This window comes from Danio rerio, chromosome 12 (assembly GCF_049306965.1).
Source record: "Danio rerio strain Tuebingen ecotype United States chromosome 12, GRCz12tu, whole genome shotgun sequence".
Classification (NCBI taxonomy): domain Eukaryota; kingdom Metazoa; phylum Chordata; class Actinopteri; order Cypriniformes; family Danionidae; genus Danio; species Danio rerio.
The window spans coordinates 13,661,280-13,682,938 of record NC_133187.1 but is presented as its reverse complement, the minus strand read 5'-3'; the positions used below and the strand labels follow the sequence as shown (position 1 = coordinate 13,682,938).

The 21,659-nt window shown below is 37.0% G+C and overlaps 2 protein-coding genes across 15 annotated transcripts in view; both read right to left on the bottom strand.

The window, feature by feature from the left end:
* Positions 1–996, bottom strand: part of cmn (calymmin) — a 55,545-nt gene extending 54,549 nt beyond the window's left edge. For 5 of the 12 annotated variants that reach the window (XR_012387479.1, XM_073917357.1, XM_073917361.1 and 2 more), the window contains exon 1: positions 928–984. Coding sequence is in view for 6 of the 12 variants with exons in the window: in XM_073917361.1 (XP_073773462.1) it covers positions 928–946 (19 nt within the window). In the remaining 6 variants the exon portion in view is untranslated. Of the gene's footprint in view, positions 1–927 lie in introns of all 12 variants that reach the window. The other 7 variants (XM_073917354.1, XM_073917355.1, XM_073917364.1 and 4 more) reach the window with 3 other exon arrangements.
* Positions 997–4,272: 3,276 nt separating this feature from the next.
* patl2 (PAT1 homolog 2) lies at positions 4,273–21,659 on the bottom strand. 3 transcript variants are annotated; one of them, XM_073918293.1, is made up of 20 exons: positions 21,014–21,659; positions 18,655–18,744; positions 17,264–17,417; positions 16,683–16,972; positions 16,514–16,579; positions 16,375–16,428; positions 16,140–16,295; positions 15,592–15,669; positions 15,064–15,209; positions 12,735–12,809; positions 12,538–12,661; positions 12,258–12,378; positions 12,087–12,181; positions 11,951–12,004; positions 8,545–8,684; positions 8,296–8,452; positions 8,070–8,210; positions 7,814–7,911; positions 7,471–7,611; positions 4,273–4,923 (listed from the first exon to the last, which is right to left on the bottom strand). In XM_073918293.1, exons 3-20 carry the CDS (start codon positions 17,316–17,318, stop codon positions 4,890–4,892), a joined length of 2,025 nt encoding a protein of 674 aa, XP_073774394.1. In that variant the 5' UTR covers positions 17,319–17,417; positions 18,655–18,744; positions 21,014–21,659; the 3' UTR covers positions 4,273–4,889. The 3 variants fall into 3 exon arrangements, with proteins under 3 accessions (XP_073774394.1, XP_073774393.1, XP_683261.4); XM_073918292.1 differs by having other exon boundaries at positions 21,568–21,659; XM_678169.9 differs by lacking the exons at positions 18,655–18,744; positions 21,014–21,659 and adding an exon at positions 18,515–18,604.

The window sequence follows — 21,659 nt, the reverse complement described above, 5'->3', positions numbered from 1 at the left end:
ATTCAAAATTGTACGCCAGATTACTCCAGTGTCTTTTCGCTTAGCCTTGCCTAATCATTATCGTATTTCTCCTACTTTCCACATGTCATTACTCAAACCCGCTGGTGGTCCACGAGAGGAGGCGGTTGAGGAGGAATCGGAAACCAGGACCCCTCCACCTGTCATGATCGAGGGCGAGGAAGCTTACCTCGTTCGAGAAGTGCTGGACTCTCGACGTCGGGGTGGCGCCCTCCAATATCTGGTGGACTGGGAAGGGTACGGTCCAGAGGAACGGTCCTGGGTGAATGCTAGAGATATTCTAGACCCAACTCTCACGGAAGAGTTTCATCAAAGGTTCCCAGAGAAACCAACCCCCCGACAGCGCGGTAGACCCCGGCGTCAGGTGCCTTCTCGCTTCAGGAGCCGCTCGCAGGAGGGGGGTTCTGTTGTAAATGAGGGCGATGCCAACCCTCTTGTGCACCACCAGAGGGAACCATCGCCAGAATTCTGATTCGACTCACGGACTCAAAATCCCATAAGCCCTGCTACCTGGCACTGATTACGGTCCAGGTGCAACTCATCAGCTCTCGTGTATATATAACACACTCACGCTCCGGTTCGTTGCGAAGTCTTGATTTGCCTGGCTGTCATTTCTGAGCGTTCCATACTCCCTGCTTCGGACTGATCTGTGTTTCTGACCCTGTGCTTGTTCTACGATTACGAAAGACATCTGCCTGCCCCTGATCTCCAGCCTGTTATTCTGACCAGTAAGATATCTGCCTGCCTTTGAACTTTTGCCTGTCCCACGTTCTGTCTCCTGGATTGCCCCTTTGTGTTTGTTTGTATGTGTGCTCTTAATAAAGCTTGCAAATGGATTCAATGCCTTCTGACTCATCACAACAAAACCCAAAAAATAATTATGTAAAAAAAAAAAAATCTGTTACTTACCCAGTAAAGAGAAGAGCATTCTCAACCGAACCGAGCTGGTTCAGGTTCTGTTAAACTAAAAACAGAAAGAAAGAAAACATGATATGAAAAGTTACACTTTAAGTTACACTTTAACAAAAGTTAAAATGTATTGACTTTTTAAAAAAAGAATGAATTTACCTGGTGAGAGAGTGCTGACAGCCAGTGTAGTTGATGATTGAGCTTTAGGAAATCATGAGGTGCTGGTGTTTTGTCATTTGAAAAACAAAAATGGCAGGAAATAAAGAACCCTAATTTAACAAAGAACTATTTAAGTTTATGAAGGGTTCTTCAGGACAATACAATTTTAAATAAAACTTGAATGTAGAAAAAACTTTTTTTTGTGTGTTTGTACCATGGCTGTAATATGAAAATTTGAAGAATAAAAAGAAGTTTTTCCTCATATGGCAAATCTGGATTACTTCAATATTTAGTGTGATGGAGGACAACATTTTTTTTCATTCATAAAAAGATAAGTGTCCTGCATTGAGTATTTACTTGTTTGTAGTATGTGGTTTCATTAGAATTACTCATCTACAGTTGAAGTCAGAATTATTAGCTACCTTTGAATTATATATATATATATATATATATATATATATATATATATATATATATATATATATATATATATATATATATATATATTATTTTTTTTTCCCCCAAATGATGTTTAACAGAGCAAGGAAATTTTCACAGTATATTTGATAATGAGATGGAGAAAGTCTGATTTGTTTCATTTTAGCTAGAACAAAATCATTTTTAATTTTTTTAAAAACCATTTTGGGTCAAAATTTTTAGCCCCTTTATTTTTTTTTACACCAATCCAAACAGCAAGTCATGGCAAATACAGCTTGCCATTTTTTATGGATTTATTCTTTACAGTGTTGCATTGTTTTTAAAAATCTATACAACAAATAAAATGAATATGCTTCTCTGAATTTATGCCACAACTAATTTATGGCAACTCATTTAAGCATGTTCATCCTTTTGATTAATATACCCTTTCTTTAGCGGAGATAATTTTTAGAGAATTTTTCTGAAAATATATTTGCATAACAAATAAAGGAAGAACTTGCATTTAAAAAAAATATATATGTATATTTAGATTTGTATCATAATTATTACCAAAATAAATGCGTAATCCCTTATGGAAAAGTAATTTAGTTACAGTAACTAGCTAATTTAAAAGTACTTCGACTCAACACTGCACATGACATAGCCTCTCATTTTTCAAGGCAACTTCCTTGAAATACAAAAAGACAGTTCATGAGAAAGTAAAACAATGTGGGTACAGCAAAGGGGAAAAGAAAGATCTCAGTCTCACTTCAGGCTGACATTCCACACACAGGACCAAAATCCTTATATCAAGAGGTGAGGGAGAGTTGAAAGCTTGACCTTTAACCCTGGAGCCTACACCTTTCCGATACACATACACTGATATGTCAAATTACATCACCCTGACCCACCCTAAAACAAATAAAAACACATAAAGGAGTTCTCTGTTAGTTAGAATGAAAATGTGACTGATCTAAAAACAGCTTGATGCCTTCAAGTTTTACAAAAACCAAAACGAAAAAGACTGATTTGTTTTCTATGATTACCTTAAAAAAATCAAAATGGAAATCCACTGGGAAAATAATGATCACACTAACTTTGAAGGTACAATTCCGCTACTAATAGTTGGTAGGGTTTGGGTAGGATTAATGATGTAAATATAAATCTTTATATATAAAGTAGTAAACGGTGTTGTCACTTACATTGTGTTTCTGTGGTTACATATTAAGATTGTTATATATTGTTTACCAATACACTTCAACCTACAGTTAAATGCCAATACTAACCGGCCTCTTTATTAGGTACACCTTACTAGTACCAGTTTGGACCCGCTTTTGCCTTCAGAATTGCCTTAATCCTACATGGCATAGATTCAACAAGGTTTTAGAAATATTCCTTTAGAAATTTTGGTCCAAATTGACATGATAGCAGTTGTTGCAGATTTTTCAGCTGCACATCCATGATGTGAATATCCCATTGCACCACATCCCAAAAGTGCTTTATTGGGTTAGGATCTGGTGACTGTGGAAGTCATTTGAGTACAGTGAACTCAGTCATGTTCAAGAAACTAATCTAATTCGCGCTTCATGACAAGGTGCATTATCCTGCTGAAAGTAGCCATTAGAAGATGAGTACACTCATAAAGGGATGGACCTGGTCAGCAACAATACTCAATTTAGTACTAATGGGCCTAGTGTGCCAAGAAAATATCCCCCACACCATTACACCACCCTGAACCATTGACACGAGGCAGGATAGATTTATACATTCATGCTGTTGATGCCAAATTCTGACCCTACATCTAAATGTCACAGTAGAAATCGAGACTCAGACCACTTTTCTCCAATCTTCTATTGTCCAACTTTGGTGAGCCTGTGCAAATTGTAGCCTCAGTTTCCTGTTCTTAGATGACCGGAGTAGTATCCAGTGTGGTTTTCTGTTGCTGTAGCTCATCCAATTCAATCTGTTGTGCAGTCTTGATGCTTTTCTGCATATCTCAGTTGAAACAAGTGGTTGAGTTATTCTTGCCTTTCCATCAGCTTAAACCAGTCTAGTCATTTTCCTCTGACATCAACAAGGCATTTGCTCCCAGAAATCTGCATGAACACATTTGTTTTTAAAATTACACATTCAAATGGCAATAGTGAATTACTGCCATAGGATAGTCTGGAAATGGCATTTAAAAAAAAAAAAAAAAAACACTATAGGGTCCTGCAAAATTTGTCAATGGGGTTTTGTAGCATTTTTTTCATCTATCTAATAAAACGCCACAATTCTAAAAGACTTCCATATAACATTGATTACAGTTAGTCATACCCCATAACTCATTGAAATGCATGTCTTTTTAGTAGCCATTTAATTACTTCTATGTCTAAAGTGACGGTAGATGGAACAGGTTACCCTAAATTCACTGTTCTAAGAACTCTAAAATCACCATATTTTACTCCTTTACAACTACGTCACACTCCAAGCATTTAACCAGAATATCAAAATAACTATGTAGAAATGAACCCCCCACCCTTCCCTCATTTTCATAGCCATAGAAGCTAAACTTTACATAAAGGCAGTGGGATTTCCAGCTTAAGTCTTAAATTTAGGTTATTTGGATTGCCTAATGTCTTCTGACATTTTTACTTGAGTTTGCCCAAATTAAAAGGTTTTCAGTTCTTAAGTTACCACTAACGGAGAATAAAGGGCTAAAGCATCATGCAACTATGGATTTAAAAATCACAAAAACTATAAATTTACACTGTCAGATACTTTTACAAATTTTTATTTATTTTTGTTATTTGCATGTGCTCTGCAACAGTGAAAATATATTTATATGACATTGGGTCGCACAATTACAGAAATAAAACAAAATCAAACCACAATGATAACTTTACATAAGCTTACATTTCAAATGAACATTAAAGGACCAAAATTAACACTCAAATTCTTTCTATGAAAGACACAGCTAAATTTATAACGAAACATGTTTTTTTATACATCTCAAATTAAACCCAACACCTTTAAGTGCAACTGTAGAATTACATCAACCCCAACAGCTCGCTCTGAAGACCTGCAGGCCACAAATCCAACATGATCAGCTTTTTCTGATGCGACGCGCTTCATGAGGCATAATACGGTCATGATTAATGACTGAATATCAGCCAACTTTATATACCAACCCATTGATAAATCATGTCAAACAGCGCTAATCTGACCTTGACAGAAGAACGGATCGAAAAATGGATGTTGAAAAATATAGAAAATAAATGTTGATAGAAAAATAGAAATGTAGATAAATGTTGGATATTCAGTCCCAAAATCCAATTCAATTCATGCTCGGCGTCGTCCTGTGCTTCAGGGTCAATGCAGAAACAGGTCATCGGGTCTGTGCTCATTCATGAAGCTACAGCCAAATATCCTGTAGCTGATCTGCAGTTTGAATATAAATAAATAAAAACATTAAAAATCAGACAATATATATAACCAACATATTAAAATACATAATTAAATAAAAATGTTAACTCTGGGTGAAACACTGATGTCAGTTCATTTGAATCAAATGATTGCATGAAAAGAACATTCATACATTTTAAAATGTTCCCTTATAAAAGAAATGTCACCCAGACAACATGTACACATCCTCACATTACAGTAATACCTGCAGGGATTTAGGGCATTACAGTAACATTTTGAAAAATGGGTCACTTTATTATAACATTTCATTTATTAATGCATTAACATTAACTAAGATTGAACAATACCTGTACACCATTGATCAATTGTAGATGTAATTTACTTTTTTTTCTTCATTAAGATTACACATTTATAAAATATATGAATCTGTTAGTTTGTGTTAGTAAAATTTACATTAACTAAAATGGAACCTTAAGGTGTTGAAGTTTTTGTCTGTGCAATGTTCAGAACAGGCTTATTATAGTTTTGCATTTTTAAATGGTGTTCTTACTATTTCAGTAAAATTTGTAAATTTGCTATAAACTAATAGTTTTTCATTAATGGTATACATTTATAAAAAATATTAAACTGCATAAAAAATAATAAAATAAAAACATAAACAAATAATAATAATAATAATAATAATAATAATAATAAAAGTTAAACATGTAGTTTACTTTTTGCCAGATGTAGATATATTGTAGAACACATTAAAGATGTTTTGTTTATAAATCATGCGGCTGACTAATGTGTTTGTAAAAGAGCTATTAAACCAGGGGTCACCAAACTGGACCGGTGTCCTGCAGAGTTAACCTCTAATCCCAATCAAAAAGACTTAACCTAATCAAGGGCTGTTTTTCAATATGCGTTCTTTAGGGTTCTTGTGCTTTCGTGTATTGTCATCATCAACTGCCAAAGTTCAGTTCCAAAACTCAAGGATGCGCGAGATCCCGGGTGCGTTCTTGGTATCGAGTATGCACCGATATAGACTTGAGCACCAAACTCGCTCAAGAAGTCCCAGAAGACATTGCGGCTAAATAAAGGAGGTGGGAAGTGCAGCATTTTATATAAATTGACCCTTTAAAGTTCAGAGATACAACTTATCTTAGGAGTTTCCCTAAATGAGACTGTGAAAAGTAACAATTCACATAAATCTCAATATAGGCATAAACGCATTAAAAAGGTGTTCATTTGCTGAAATTGGTAATAAAATCATTTTTATTTGTAATTTGCAATGTATATTTGTAAGGTTTTTGTGAATTTAAACATTTATTGTATGAATGCTGTGGTTTAAACAATTTTCCATTAAAAATATATGAAGGTCACATGATAATCAGAAACAGCACAGCATCTCACTGAGGACGCAATCGGTGTTCTCATGGTCTCCAGAGTTCATTCTTCAAAAACAAGTCCGTTCTCTGTTTTTGTAATTAAGAAACAGTCAAGGGCTGCGTCCGAAACCGCCTACAACTCAGTAGGTACTGCATTTGAATTTAAACGTACTACTCGGCCGTTAGAAAAGTACCTTCTATACAGTACGAATGTGAAAAGTATGAATGGAATTCGGAGGTACTACATCCACCATTTTGGCATAGTCGCGTGACGTACCTGCGTCATTTGCATCGCTTTACTTGCATTCATGAATTTGCTCGTGGGGCATTATGGGATAGCGCAGCGTGCATGGGATGCGCACTCCAGAATCTCGCCGGTAGTAGCAAGTCATCCGGGTACTTCTCGCATACAGTTTTTCAAATTCTATGAATTCGGACATGCTGCTCGGCTCGCATACTGATTTTAGTATACTGTATAGTATGGAAGTATGCGGTTTCGAACACAGCCAAGGTCTTGCATGATATACTTAAAACTTCCAAGAAGGCGTTGAGGAAAGTTGACGCTAAACTCTGTAGGGACTGCAGGACTGTGACTGGTGACGCCTGTTCTATAGAGACACGGATCAGAATTTATGCCCTAAAATGAGTTTATTATTTCTGAAAATAAATGTGCTAATTATTTTATAATCAGTTTAAATAAATTGTTTAACCAATAGTTTAAGTCAGGGGTGTCCAGACTCGGTCCTGGAGGGCCGGTGTCCTGCAGATTTTAGCTCCAACTTGCCTCAACAAACCTGCAAGGATGATTCTAGAAAGCCTAGTAAGAGATTGATTAGCTAGCCCAGGAGTGTCTGATTGGGGTTGGAACTAAACTTCGCAGGACACCAGCGCTCCATGACCAAGTTTGAACTAGCCTGGTTTGAGTTAAAGTACTAAAACTTGATTCAAACCTCAACATTATCATTTTTAAAAACATGCCAAAAACACTATTTATTTACTGCACATCTGAAGCCAGTGACATTTAAAAAAAAAACTAATTTCGGAACAAACATGGCAAAGTGTGTTAGGATCCACACTCAATAAGTTTGTGACAATCTGAATTAAGTGACTTGCTTTTATCTTTTCAGTGAATTCTCTTCAAGCAGACTGGTTTAGAAAAGTAAGAAAAGCTGAGTGCAATATGTTGACTCACTCCATGTTGTTTTTTAGTTGGTGCACAGTCCGCTTGTCCAGATATCGACAGAAGAGTGTTAGCAGGTTGGAAGGCAAAAGCAGTGGCTCAACGAGTGATGTCTGGGACAGCTGCCTGGCCACATGGAAAACCGTGTCCGTCCTTGATGGTTAGCATAGAAATAGTTACGTTAAATTACTGATGCCTTAAACTGTCTGTTTTTCCACAGTTGAATTATAGACACTTGGAAAATATTGAAAGCGTTACATAAAATTCATCTGAGGATTACTAGTTTTCTAAAGATTTTTCAAATCTACTATTTGAACATTCTGCTAAGCACCTTCCACAGACAAACAAATAGTACCATGTCTCAAAATCTCCAATACTAGGTTCCATGGGTAGATCAGAAGATAAAAGCCTTTCTCCCTGTGAGAGTAGAGCATACAGCAACGACAGACCAAACTGCAAACACAAGGTTTTGTTAAAAAACGCGTTCAAAAAAAGCATCACCACAGAAATGTATAGCCATTGAAGAAAGATGAGAAAATTAAACCAAAGCCATAACTACACTGTATAATTTAAAGTTTTCAATTGTCTATTTTCAAAACTCAAGAGCAGACCTTGTTTTGGCAGGCCAGTGTTAACCGGGTGTCTTGCGAGTCTGGCAGTAATGCGGTGAACTCTTTGAGAATTCTGATTAGCTGACTGAATACAAGTCCATTAATCACAGCCCGGAGAGATGGATACAGAATAGGAAGAGCCTGTGAAGAGGTTGGAACTTGATGCTGATTGCATATTCAAGAGCTACACTGATTTAGAAAATAATTATATAAACACTTTCCAGACCTCATCTGTATCTCTGCTCATCAGAACTGGAAGGTGTTTGGTTACTGTGCTCAGAATATGCAGGGCTGAATCATGTGACAGGAAGGGAAGGAGTCTGGCCACCAATCTCTTTCCTTTTGATACAAGTAGGCAGGAAAGAAATTCCTCTCCAGAGTCCCTGTAGAGAAATATGAATAATATACAATAAACATTAGATCACAATTTACTGTATGCAACCATTTCCAACACAAGGACAAACGGGTTCCTTACAAATTTGTGCACCGCAGCTCATTGTATAGCTGCTCCACCTTTCTTTTCATGTTCTGCATCAACCGACTCTCCTCTTCTTTGTCAGACACCGTCGTCTTCACCTTTTCTGCCTCTTCCACTTCCAACAAAATCAGGTATAACTGAGAGAGGGTAAAGGTGGTAAATATGGTACATTCACTCAAAAGCAAATAAACAAGTTCATACACTCAGTGGATAATATATACACACACACACACACACACACGTTTATAACTTTCTGAAGTGCAACAGTGGTAGGCAGGCTTTGGGACATTACTTTATAATTGCATCTTTAACAAGACTGTTCTTTTGCTTGGTTATGCACATGATAATAGTTTTAAAAAAGTACCATATATGGCATTGATGCCATTTTAAAAATTGCTCTGACAACTAAATGGAAAGCGTGACTCTTCAGCGCTGTATGATTCTCAAAATCAGGGTAGTTGTTCCAATTGGCCAGTTTATTCACCGGTACTTTACAGTCACTTGCATTCAGCACAGATACAGTACACATAGTTGAGGCCCTAGAACTATACCATTAAGGAATTTCTCTTACTTGCAGGCAAGTCTTAAAGGGTTACACAATGATTAAAAAATATATATGTGCCTTTAGTGCCAAGCAAGTGTGCAATAAATCAGTTCATTATTGATCTGTGCAGATTCTGACCCATGGGTCAGCAAACACTGGTGGATTAAAAACTCATTTTGCAATAAACTTTAATCCTAAATTAAAATTTTTCACCTTGGAATTACAAGGTTCTATCTGCGTTCTGAATGTTTAAGATATTGAGCTTCAAAGTTTCTGCATTCCATAGCAAACAGTATGTGGAACATTTTTTTTTTTTTTTGTAAACCCAAATAAGTTGTCAGTTAATAAGAATGTCAATAATTAAATTGACAGCGTCTTTCTCTGCAATTAATCACCTTAGAATTAAGGTTTTATCTGACATTGTCAATATTGCTTTAATTACACCAAGAAGTCATGTTTACATGAATGAGGGATTGTTAATCAGTCAAAAGGAAAACTTGAAATGCCTTGCGTTGTTTAAATAGAACCATTTTGGCTTTCCTGTAAAACGATAATGACAATGTCGTTTTGGACAGAAGTAGTCACCTAAATGCATTTTTTAAATTGATGATGCATAGCTGCACTAGTACTTAACCCTTTAACTGTCTGCTCTATCAAATGGTTGACAATATTTTGACTGCTTTAAATAATCACTGTTAAAGTCATTTAAAGGGCACATAGTTTACCACTTTTTTACATTTTAATATTAATATTATGGTTCTTCTGAGTGTGCCAGTTTAGGTTCAGTTCAACTCACAGTTCAGATGTTTTTATTATATTATTATATTAATGTGTTAAAAAGTGTCATGTTGGGGGCGTTTACACAGTTTGCTGTTTAGGGGCGTGTTGCTTCACACTTTCGGCTTCTCACCCAACGTAACAAGGGGGCAGAGCCAAGAGCTCCCACACTCCTTGTTTGTAACAGACAGGCTGACAGACAGAGGGAGAAGCTAAGCTAAGCTATGCTAGGATGAGCATTCAGCCGTACATGTACGAGTCGGACACAGACCAAGCAGAGAGTACAAAATCATTTGTGTCTTTGTATAGTCTCGGTGTAAAAGTGCCGAGCTTGTACACAGGGACTAATAACCACGCACACCGAATTATTTAAGCTCAGTTGCATGCATGCCGACAGAAACCCACACAGCGCCGAGTCGCTGACCCGCTGCTCCACGGCATGCACGCCGACAGAAAACCCACACCCAGAACTCCGAAATGCACAGCGCCACGCAAAAGGTACAAGCAATAATTCCAATTACAGCAATAATGTGGAGAATATTGATCTTGTGTTGAGCATCATTTCTTAAGGGAATATTTTTTTATCCTTACCTCTTCACACTCAAAGATAAAGGGGTGTAAAATATTAGTCATTCATTGAAAATGAAAAAAGGTTTGTTTACAAGATTTAGATTAAAATGTTACATTTATGCATTTAGCATTTTCAACAACAGTGGCAAAATGCTTTTCGCATTGCACATTAATAAATACATTTTATTCTTAAAATTAATTATTCAGCAAGTAATTAGGGAGAGCGTCTATGGTGCATGGGCCCTATTGGAATTGCTTAGTTTCTTCTTCAGAATGAAATTGCGGTTTTGAGTCTAAACATGCTCAAACTCACAAAACTGCACATGCACCAGAAGTGGCAAAAGTGAACCATTTATTTTTTTATATTAGCTTTCGGAAGTGGGTGTGGCCACCTATGCACTTTTTACAGAGTGGCCCCCAAGCTAAGTTTTACGCACATACCAATACCAATACCAACAAAAAATAAAAAAATACAAAAAATAATATTCTCTTGGGGAAGTTTCAAACCCAACAGGAAGTCGGATATTTAACTTCCTCTGCCGAAAAAGTGCAGTTTTTGCCATTTCCAGGCATTGTACTTTAACAAAGTCCTCCGAGGGATTTTCTCAGATCAACACTAAAAATGGTTGCCACCAAACTAAAAGGCCTTGGTGACGTTAAATTGCAACGATCTAGAGTTTAATGTCAAAGTGGCTTGTCTGTGGAGGCCTCACAAACTTTGGTGTTGCCACGAAACAGGAAGTTATAACTCCCTATATATCTCCCTCAAAATCTACACATTTGATAAGAGTCCTGACTGGAACAGGTTTACATGCCAATATTTAGATTCAGTCAGTGTTATTGCCTGCTGGCAACAGGAGGGAGAAAAAAAATTAAATAAAAATCACGTTTTACACCGTAACAAACTCCTTCAGATTTCGTCATACTGTATCAGCACTAAATTTAATTGGTGTTATCTGAAGGCTCTAGCAATGTTATATTCTGAACATCTAGAGTTGGCCAAAGGGTCTGTGGCAGACCGACAAATTTCAGTGTTTCGCCATAGAAGAGGAAGTACTTATAACCGCATCGAAGTGAGCCCGGATGCGAGGTCCCTTTTATCAGCGCTTTCAGCTTTAAATTTTTTGATTGTTAATTTTAGGTTCTACAAGCAATTTCGTTAAAACCAAAATATCATTTTCGTCCTGTTCCTGTAGTTACTGGAAAGCATACGACATTTGTCTCCTCCCTTTTTTGCTGATCTAATAAAAAAAAAAAAAAAAAAAAAAAAAGGTCTGATCAGTGACTCAGACCATAATTTGATCCAAACTGTGAGATTTGTGATCAATTGCACCTCTAGTGGCAAATGAGTATGGTACCTTTACAGCTCCCCACAACCAGATTGCCTGTTACAAATGCCTTATACTATGAGCAGACAGTGCGAGATTGCAACTGACCAATGTTTGGTATGGCATGCCTAGTTAGAACACCTTAGGGTTTTAAATAAACAAGACAGAAATGTGGTTATTGTACCTTCTCAATAGTGCTCAACACTTCCAACCTTTGCTGTCTTGTGTCTTTATGCTCCTGTTCAAATATAAAAAATACATATTTAAAACCTTTCTCCTCCAAATAAACATGCATACATTTTCTTATAAAGCAAACTCACGTCATGTGTGCTTGCATGAACAGCATCAATCGCTCGTCTAGGAGAAAAACAAGTTGACACTGCAACCTGCCCGAGTGAACCTTCAATGTGGACTACTGTAATATAAGAATTACCAACTATTCATACTGTAGGTTTATAAAAGGTGTCTTATATTTGTTTATTTTGACAGACCTGGGATGTACGAGACATTTTTGCTAACATAAGGGGTTGTAAGTTTAGGTGGTTCCTTCTTCGTCCGGTCACCCACATACTCTTCTTCAGCCAGTTTGGTTTCCATTCTCTGATAGTATTCCTGCAGAGGTGAACAACAGTGCATAGCAATTCTTTTTTTTTTTTTTTTTTCTACCCGTTCATACATTAGAAAATAACCAAAAAGTCAGCATTAGGAGAAAACAGAAAGCTAACACCATCCCTGAACAGCAGGACCAATAAGTTCCAGAGTGAAACAAACCTGGTAATAGTAGTCATCCAAATGTGGGTTCTCACTCTGTAGCTGGATCATTTGCAGCCTGATTATCCACTCCTTCTCCTTGTCAGACATGATTTGGGAATAAGGGTCCCAGCTCAATGGCTTTCTGTGAATTGTATAACCTGCTTTAAAAAAGGGGCAAACATACTTTATAAGTAAATACATTTCTCACTTCTCACTTATGTGGTCTTGGCTGTCGCTGACTCAAAAGCCGCTTATGCTGGGGGTGGAACTGGACAACAGGACCTGGCGCACTAAAATGGCAAGGAAAATTTAATGGAAACAGACCAAATAGTAGCAAGATCAAGTTACTCAATGCAAGGTCAAGACTTCACATGAAAATACAGTAGTTGTTAACGTATCAAATTCATTCATTTACATTTGAATCCATAATATTTGAATCCTATGACTCATTATAAAAAGGTCATAGTTTGGTTTTGATGTCTGCAACAGCAGGTTGATATTTATGCAAGGTCAAATAACACTTTCATTGTCTAATATGCATGTTTAATATGCATGTCAACTCTTATAGGATTTTTTCAGAAGTTAATTTTTCCTAACCTTCTTTTGTGTGACGCTAATCTGCGGTCATAAATGTCAATGTCATTTTATGTGTTGAAGCCCAAGCAGCCATGATACAGGCTATACTAGTAAGCCCAATGCATAAATGTATTAAAGCAGGTAAATACCACCATATAGCTTCATTTTTATTGATAACTCCAAGAAATAAAACTACATACATTAAGTATTTATTTGTATGGCCATCACTGGAATCCCGCTCTGCTGGTTGGACTCCTACCTCACTGGTAGATCTTTCATTGTTGCCTGGAGAGGACAGGTGTCCAAAGCTCATCAGCTGGTCAAAGGTTTACTACAGGGATCTGTACTTGGTTTATTTCTATTCTCCATTGACAGCACATCACTGAGAGCCAAGGATCTTGCACTGCCTGGAGGATCTCTCTGCCTGGATGAATGACCATCACCTACAGCCTTATCTGGCAAAAACTGAACTCTATAAATTTAACACAATTTCTCCAATTCTCCAAACTAATTTCATTTATTACCCCATGTAACTCAGTAAGGAATCTTGGAGTGATCCTACATGATCAGCTGTCGTTCAATGAGCACACTGCTAACAACTCACCCATGCATGTTTGAACTTTTTAAACATCAGAAAAATCAGACCCTTTTTAATAGATCATGTTGCGCAACTTCTAGGCCAAGCTCTGGTCATTTCTAGGCTGGACAATTGTAATGCTTTTCTGGCTGGACTCCCTTCTAGCACCTTTAAAACTTTACAGATGATCTAATTTCACTGCATTGGTTGGCGGTCTGGGCTCGTATAAAACTTTCTAATTTTCAAGGCTTGCTTATAAAGGTCTAAATCCCCTCCAGTAGCCTCTGGTCAGTGAGTGACTGCCTTCTTGTGGTCCCATCACAGAGAGGCTCCAAGTAACTCCACAACCTTTTCATTCAATATTCCTTGCTGGTAGACAGATCTTCCACTTCCCACACAAACCTCTAATTCACTTGTACCATTTGAATGAAAACTAAAAACCCATCTTTTCAGTGATTATCCAAGCACAAAACCTTCTCCCCCCAAAAAACTCCCCCTCCATACTTCAGCTTTAATTTTGCTGAACACAGAGTTACTTTGTACAATTAGCAAAATTTGTTGAAATCACTGAATGCTTCATTTGTGATCCACTTTGGACAAAACTATCTGCTAAATGAAACAGCGGCAAATGTTTTTGAACATCTTGTAACAAGCTCATTGGAGGAGCGCTCTGGTTAGCATTGCTCAAACACTGGACATGGAAAACTGTTTTCGCTTTAATTGCAATGGTTTAAGAACAGCTGGCCTAGCAATGACAAGTGCATAGGATTGCAAGCTCAGAAGTGTATTTAATCTGGTAAAAGGAAGCAGCATGCAACACATTTTCCCCATGCAGTTTTTGACGTGAATAGCCCCATAGCCAATTAACCAGAGAAAAATTGACAATTTTTTTTTACATTTTTCCAAGCTAAAAAAAAAAAAAAGTACATTTAAAAAAATTTAAATAAAAATAAGATCAAGCAGAAGAAACTTGTCCATATAAACGTGTACTGACAAAGTCCCTTCAAGGTCTGATAAATTCCCATACAGCTATACTAGAATTTGATGCTGATGCTCTAAGTGATGATGGGGTTCAAGTTCTCTTTAGCCTGCATGCAATGAGTAAGGTACTGTATGAAACAGCTAAAGATTTGAATGCTTGGTGTATAGTTCAAACTACTTTATATACTGTGCACTTTCAGATTTAAATTCAAGATGGATGTTTTCATTCACTTCGAGCAGTGTTAAACACTGAATAAAAAGGGATTTTCATATACCCATAAGATTAAAAAATTAAAATAAAAATTGACATTCACTAATATAAAATGATCATGAGAATTGTCAAATTAACAAAATAAGAATGCATGATTAAACAAAAAGTAAATGAATTATTCCTTGACTAGTTGACCAACCGTAAGCCCTGCATGATGCTGGCGGATGGGCTGTAGAATGGAGCAGGCCTGGGAGAGTCTGTGCCAAACCGCAGGTGCATGAGTTTGGGTGTGCGGGGCATTGAGGTAGAGAGAGGAGGACGGGAAGGTGACATGAAACCTCCAGGCTGACAAGGAAAAAAAAATAAATAAAACATTATATATATATATATATATATATATATATATATATATATATATATATATATATATATATATATATATATATATATATATATATATATATGCATAATTGGAACTAAAATGATTTTAGGAACAGAAAACTCATAATAAAGATAGAAGGGTAGAAGAGATACAGCTGCAGATACTTGGGCATGCATAAATCAATATAGCATAATTTGTGACGCTGTATAATTTCCATATTTACATTACTGTTAGGAGTAGGTTTAGAAACAAATGTAATGATTCTTGTTAATGTCCAGCCGGAGCTGTACCCCTTGAAGCATTAATCCATTAAAAAAAAAGAAAAAAAAAAAAAAAAAAGTCAACCTGGTTATATTGCTGCTGGGGTGAAAAGAGTCTTTGGGGACGAAAGACAGGGCATGGAGCCATGGGAGTTTTTTGTGCCTGAGCAAGAAAAAAATAAAAAAATAACAGTTGATCAATTTATGCTCATTATCAATTCTATAGCATTTAAAAGATCATGTCCCTTCTCACTTTCATCAATCCTCTTTACAATTATTCAAAACGCTGCAGCTCATCTGATCCTCAATCCAAAATCAAAATTACGTGATTTTCTACAAGTGAAGCATGAGCACCCATTGCTTTGCATCTTATAAAACACAACCAAGCCTTAAAAATACACAATGGACCACAACGTTAAAGCCTTCTAATCAATTATTTTCACAATTTATGATGGCATACTGTCAAAAATGGGACTTGTATAGGCTTATAGAGGTCAAATTCTTAACTTTATCAGTGGGGGGTGGGTCTTTCAAACCCCCCTGGTTACTGGCCTGTGTAATGTTTTGCTTAAGAGAAAAAGAAAAAAAGTAAATTAACTGGAAAAATGTTCTTTTTTGGGTGAATTATCCTACCTGATAATGACACCTCTGGTTGAAGGACCCAACAAAAGGCTGTCCTCTTCTGCCCCGACTGGTGGAAAAAGGGCGCATAGGAGACAGAAAGTTTGGAGAGACAGGTGGAACCCTGCCATGAGCTGATCGGTCAATAACTCCTACAATGGCCTGATCCTAATTGGTAACAAGTTCACAATGATCAATAAACAGGTATGTTGAATAGGAGTGAAAGACATGCCATTTGCTTAAGCACCTGGAGTATCGTCTGTGCAGGTGACCTGCTGGATTTTAAAGGTGCTACCATCCACTGAGAGAAAGATAAATATTAATAAAAAAAAAAGATCAAGTAATAATAAAAACAAAAGCAAAACAGCAAATCTTAAATAACATACTGAATTTGAATTAAGGTCCTCCCAGTAGGTGCTGAGGCTACAATCCACAATGGCACTATCAATACTCTAGAAATACAAATCCAACGCAACAAAGCACATGGTGGGTGGATGTTCATTAGTGGTACAAGTTCAAGCCAAAATATGTATAAAAAGCATCCAAATGTTAAACCTTTAGGCTTGGTCGACCCTTCACGGTCTTTACCACAGCTGGGTCATCAAACAGCTGTCCTCTACCACCTCTCCCTCTCTGAGAGCGACCAGTTGGAGTGTGGGGCCAACTATGAGGTTCTGGCCTGGGAGGACAATGGGTACTGTATGTGAAAGGAGATTTTGGAGGTAGCGGCGGTGGTGGTGGTGGAGGTGGTGGATGTGAAGACTGTGGTGTTGGGGAGCTATCACTAGATAGCAGCAGGAGATCTGTAGGGTCGATGTCTGGGGTATCACCATTCACAGCTTCATCTTGATTCATTTTGGCATAGTGATGTTACAAAGGAAATAAAAGCAGAAATAAGAGTTTACAATTAAACATTTTCATCTCCACCCCCTCACTCAAAAACATTTAGCCCAAATAAAAAAGCATTTTTTATTTACATTTTAACCCATAATTACAGTATTTTAGTAAGTTTCACAGATATTAGTGAACAAAAATAACTTGCAACTTTGTCATTTCCGCATGTGAAACTACTCAAATCTTTTAACAGTCACAGAATTAAAATTGCTCAATTGTTACTGAGGTTTTAATAATCATACCCAAGCCAAATGTCTCCTCATTGTAGAGGTCAATTTCTTCATCCTCCTCAGCCATTTCCTGCAGCAATCCACATTCATCATCCTCTCCTTTATCGCTCCACTGATCTCCATTCTCTGGCCAAACAGCATCAGGAATAGGTTCTCTGTTTTTCTCCTAAAAAACCAAGGGTGTAGAGGATTCGCTCTTGACATTGGTGGGGACGTACAGCCAAAGAGCACATGCATTGTACAGCACAAATTCTTTTTTGAGCTATTAAAACATGAATAAAGTACTTGCTTAATAAACACTTAACAATAAAAATAAAAATCTTGTCCCATGTTGCAAAAGACAATTTACATGATTTTACTGCAGTCAAGCTTTGAGGAGGTATGAACGTAGAGAAATTTAGAGGTGTGTGATGCAATTTATTGTTTTTATCCTGGTTATGGTTTTTCATAATCATGGTGGCCAAAATTGAAACTGAATTTTGATTATTTGCACAGCCTTGGTTAATAGTATTATGGTAAACTTGTGGCAAATTTGACTTGGTACACATGTAGGTAAAGAGTTGAAGGAGAATTACTTTATTTTGTAGTCGATTAAATTATCAGTAGGGACATTTCAGTAAATTGGTGGGTTCAAATACAGAGAAAAGCGCTGCTAATAAATGATCAAAATGTTAGTGTATGTACGTTAAGCAGTGTAGCAAAGCTTTTTTTAGGGCTTATACTCGAGCCTAAACTACATGTAAATGTTAAATATTACATATTTATATCACTAACAATGCTTTTTGTTTAACTACAGCACATTTAAACAAGCTTTTAATTAATTTTCTCTTGTATCGCATTTCGTATACTTTAGTAATAATAGAAAAGCAAAATCTATTTTAGATGAACAGCAATACAGTAACAAACAGTAAACAATTGCAACTAGACACAACAGTTTTAAACTAAACACTTTGCAAAGAAAATACATTGTTAAAGAAAAAAAATCTTATTTTTCTCCATCAGTTAACTACATTACCATGAGCTAACATTTGTACAAAAGGGCACTTCCAAATCATTTGAGTAAAGTGATAATTCAGACATTTATGCTAAAATAGTATTAAAATGAAGCACTGTATTTGTGTTAATCTGTGTGTTGTTTGTTAATGTTTAACCGAGCTAACGTGTGTTATAAAAGAAAACTGTAAATATTAGGTATAATTGGTGGTCTGCATGCCACTGGGTTGCAGGGCCTTTCCAATGAAAGTTGTGGCTTCATCTACTTACGGGATCTTCGGAATCACCCATTTCAATATTGTCAATATTTCAGTTTTTTTGTGAAATTTCGTCAACCATCCACACTCGTTAAACGTCTAGAACTGCACACGCTGTTACACGTGTTTATCAGTGTTTGTAAATGAACACACCTGCGCGCCAGGAGGTGGGAGTATGAAGCCTCTGCAGAGCGAAGGATGAATCACCCAATCCCAGCGAAGCTACGTTTACTGGCCCACCCACTGAGAAAACATGTAATTTAATAAGCAAAATCACATCGTCACCTTATACAGTCATTGATCGTCACACTGCAAATTCAGTTTAAAAATAAATAGATAGATAGATAAATAAATAAATAAATAATAAAAAGGAAGTTGTAAATTAACAGCCTTTTCAGTGCACTTATCAAAATAATAATTCGTCACTTTCTGTTAGTTCCAACGATAATTGTTTAATATGTAAAAAAAAAACAAAAAAAAAAACAATATCACTCAGCCTATTCTATCAGTTAATCCGGGCAATCAAACAAACGATTACACCTGGTATGTTAAAAAAAAATAGGAAATATCTCATGCATTATAGTTACTGTAGATAAAGATCCGATTTTGTTGAAACAAGACCAACACGCGGTTACAACTAGAAACTCGTTTGACTTTACGCATATAGCATCTAATCTGATGTTTATGAATAAAAAATAAAACAAAACAAATTACATTAAAAACGAAGAGTTATAAATTAAATGATTAAATGATAAACATAACAAATTAAAATAATAAATTAAAATTAAATGAATGAATGAATGAATGAATGAATGAATGAATGAATGAATGAATGAATGAATGAAGCCTGCACAATGTAGGCTACTCATCGTTCGTGCCACGAATTAAGCCACACATTCTTTATCGTCTCATTATTATGACTCAGAATCCCATTGCAAAAATAAGCTTTTCTGAACACCATTCATCTCTTCGAAGCTGACTATGGATGATAAATCCTTTAAAGGGATTAGGGTATAGGCCCTTACAAATGGCAAGCAGCGATAGAATGTATTACGGTTTAATAATGTAACTTTGCCTCTATCTGCTGGTCAAACCTTAGTATAGCAACCAACTAAGCCTCTGAATGCTAACATTATTTTCGTCCGTAATTAAATATGTTCCAAGTAACAATTACATTTTAAGTTATGAATGAACATTTATTTAAAATCATGTCGCTGACAGGTATCTGCATGGCGCAAAAGAACAGGATCGAACAGGTTTAGCTTTCAATATTTAGATATTCTTATTTATTTTGTTTGTGTAGAGTTAAGCCCGCAAGATGAAAACATAAAGAATTTCAAAATGAATTCAATGTTATTTTATTTTAACAAACCTATTTTAGCCTGACTGGCAGGCTGATCAGGCCTGAATCAGTGAACAACATGAGTGTTTCTGACACTTTTTAATTAGTTTTTAATCTTAGTTTGTTTTATTTTGGTTGGCAACGCGGTGGCACAGTAGGTAGTGCTGTCACCTCACAGCAAGAAGGTCGCTGGTTCGAGTTTCGGCTGGGTCAGTTGGCATTTCTGTGTAGAGTTTACATGTTCTCCCTGTGTTCGCGTGGGTTTCCTCCGGATGTTCTGGTTTCCCCCGCAGTCCAAAGACATGTGGTACAGGTGAATTGGGTAGGCTAAACTGTTCATAGTGTATGAGTGTGTATGGATGTTTCACAGAGATTGCAGATAGAAGGGCATCCGCTGCGTAAAACATATGCTGGATAAGTTGGTGGTTCATTCTGCGGTGGCAACCTCAGATTAATAAAGGGACTAAGCCGAAAAAAAAAAAAGAATAATTTTTTTTGTATACTTGAATTTTATGTTTCTTTTATTTTGTCTTTCAGGTAAAGCGATGTCCTGACTTTCTGTGGTCATTAAAAATCCCATGGCACTTCTTGTAAAGAGTAGGGGTGTAACCTTGGTGTTTTGGCCAAATGCCCTCCATTGGCCCTTACCCATCATGGCCTCGCAAACATCCCTATCCACTGAATTGGCTCTATCACTGTCTTTCTACTCCACCTAGCTGGTGTGTGGATGCTGCACACCTGTGGTGTGGAGAGATCCTCCTTATGATTGTGAAGCACTTTGGTTGTATAGTCATACACAATAAATGCACTACATAAATACACATTACTTACTTGCTTACTCTTGTTTATGTAAAGCACTTTGAATTACCATTGTGTTGCCTTGGCAAACAGCCGCCAATTGAAAATATATTCACAGAATTTGAAACATAATTCTGGGGTAAGAAGATTCTCACCGCTACAGCACAGCGTTAGTGCTTATATAAGTAATGGGGTAAATTACAACAACAGGACCAGTAGTTTTTATAATAGAATATCTAATTTATGTTGCTTCCCATATGTCATCTGGGTATCTTGGAGAAGGTCTTTGATATGTTTAGTCATAATGAGACCATCTTTGGTGCATCAAAAATAAAAGCCTTAGCGATTTGGAAAAATAAATGTCCACTTGACCTTCTCCAGCCTATGGGATCAGACGTGGTGAGCTAGTCTGTTGTCTACTTCTTCAGGAGGTTAACGTGGTACAGCTGGTCAGTTTTTTTTTTTTTTTTTTCTAGGCTGGCAAGTTACTGGTTCTGCTAGCACTGTATAAGAGGCCAGGAACTTGCAGACAGTATTTGGTACTAAAACCCAAAACTCATGACTCGGTCTCTGGGTTGGCATTCCAGTGGTTGAGTGGTAGTGGCACTGTTGGGTTTGCTGCACTTTGCTGCACCAGATGTTCCCAGTCTAATGGCATGGTGTGATCGATCCACTCTCGTATATGTTTTACAAATTTCATCCCTGATTGATGGGCTGCAGGATGTTGCTCCCAGGTTTCATTTGCCACATCCAGGAGGTTGCAGGGCGTCCAGCCAAAGAGGATCTCGAACGGGGTAAAGCCACAGAGTAAAGGACTACACCAGCCTCCAGGCCAAGCTTTAAGTCTGCCCACTTTACTGCCAGGGCCTCCTTTTCCACCGTGGCATAGTTTCTCTCTGCTAGGGACAAGATTGAATGCTTCTCACCTTCCTAGACCTTTGACAGGACAGCTTCAAGTCCTGTATCAGAGGTATCAATTAGAGGCATTAGATCTCTGTCTCATGGAAAGTTGTGTCTC

Excerpts from the sequence above, each read along its gene's own strand:
- patl2 (XM_678169.9), bottom strand. The coding sequence starts at position 18,535 with ATGGGTGATTCCGAAGATCCC. Across the intron at positions 16,580-16,682 it reads AGGGTCGACCAAGCCTAAAG|AGTATTGATAGTGCCATTGT; the intron begins GTTTAACATTTG and ends TTGTATTTCTAG. Across the intron at positions 16,429-16,513 it reads AGGACCTTAATTCAAATTCA|TGGATGGTAGCACCTTTAAA; the intron begins GTATGTTATTTA and ends TCTTTCTCTCAG.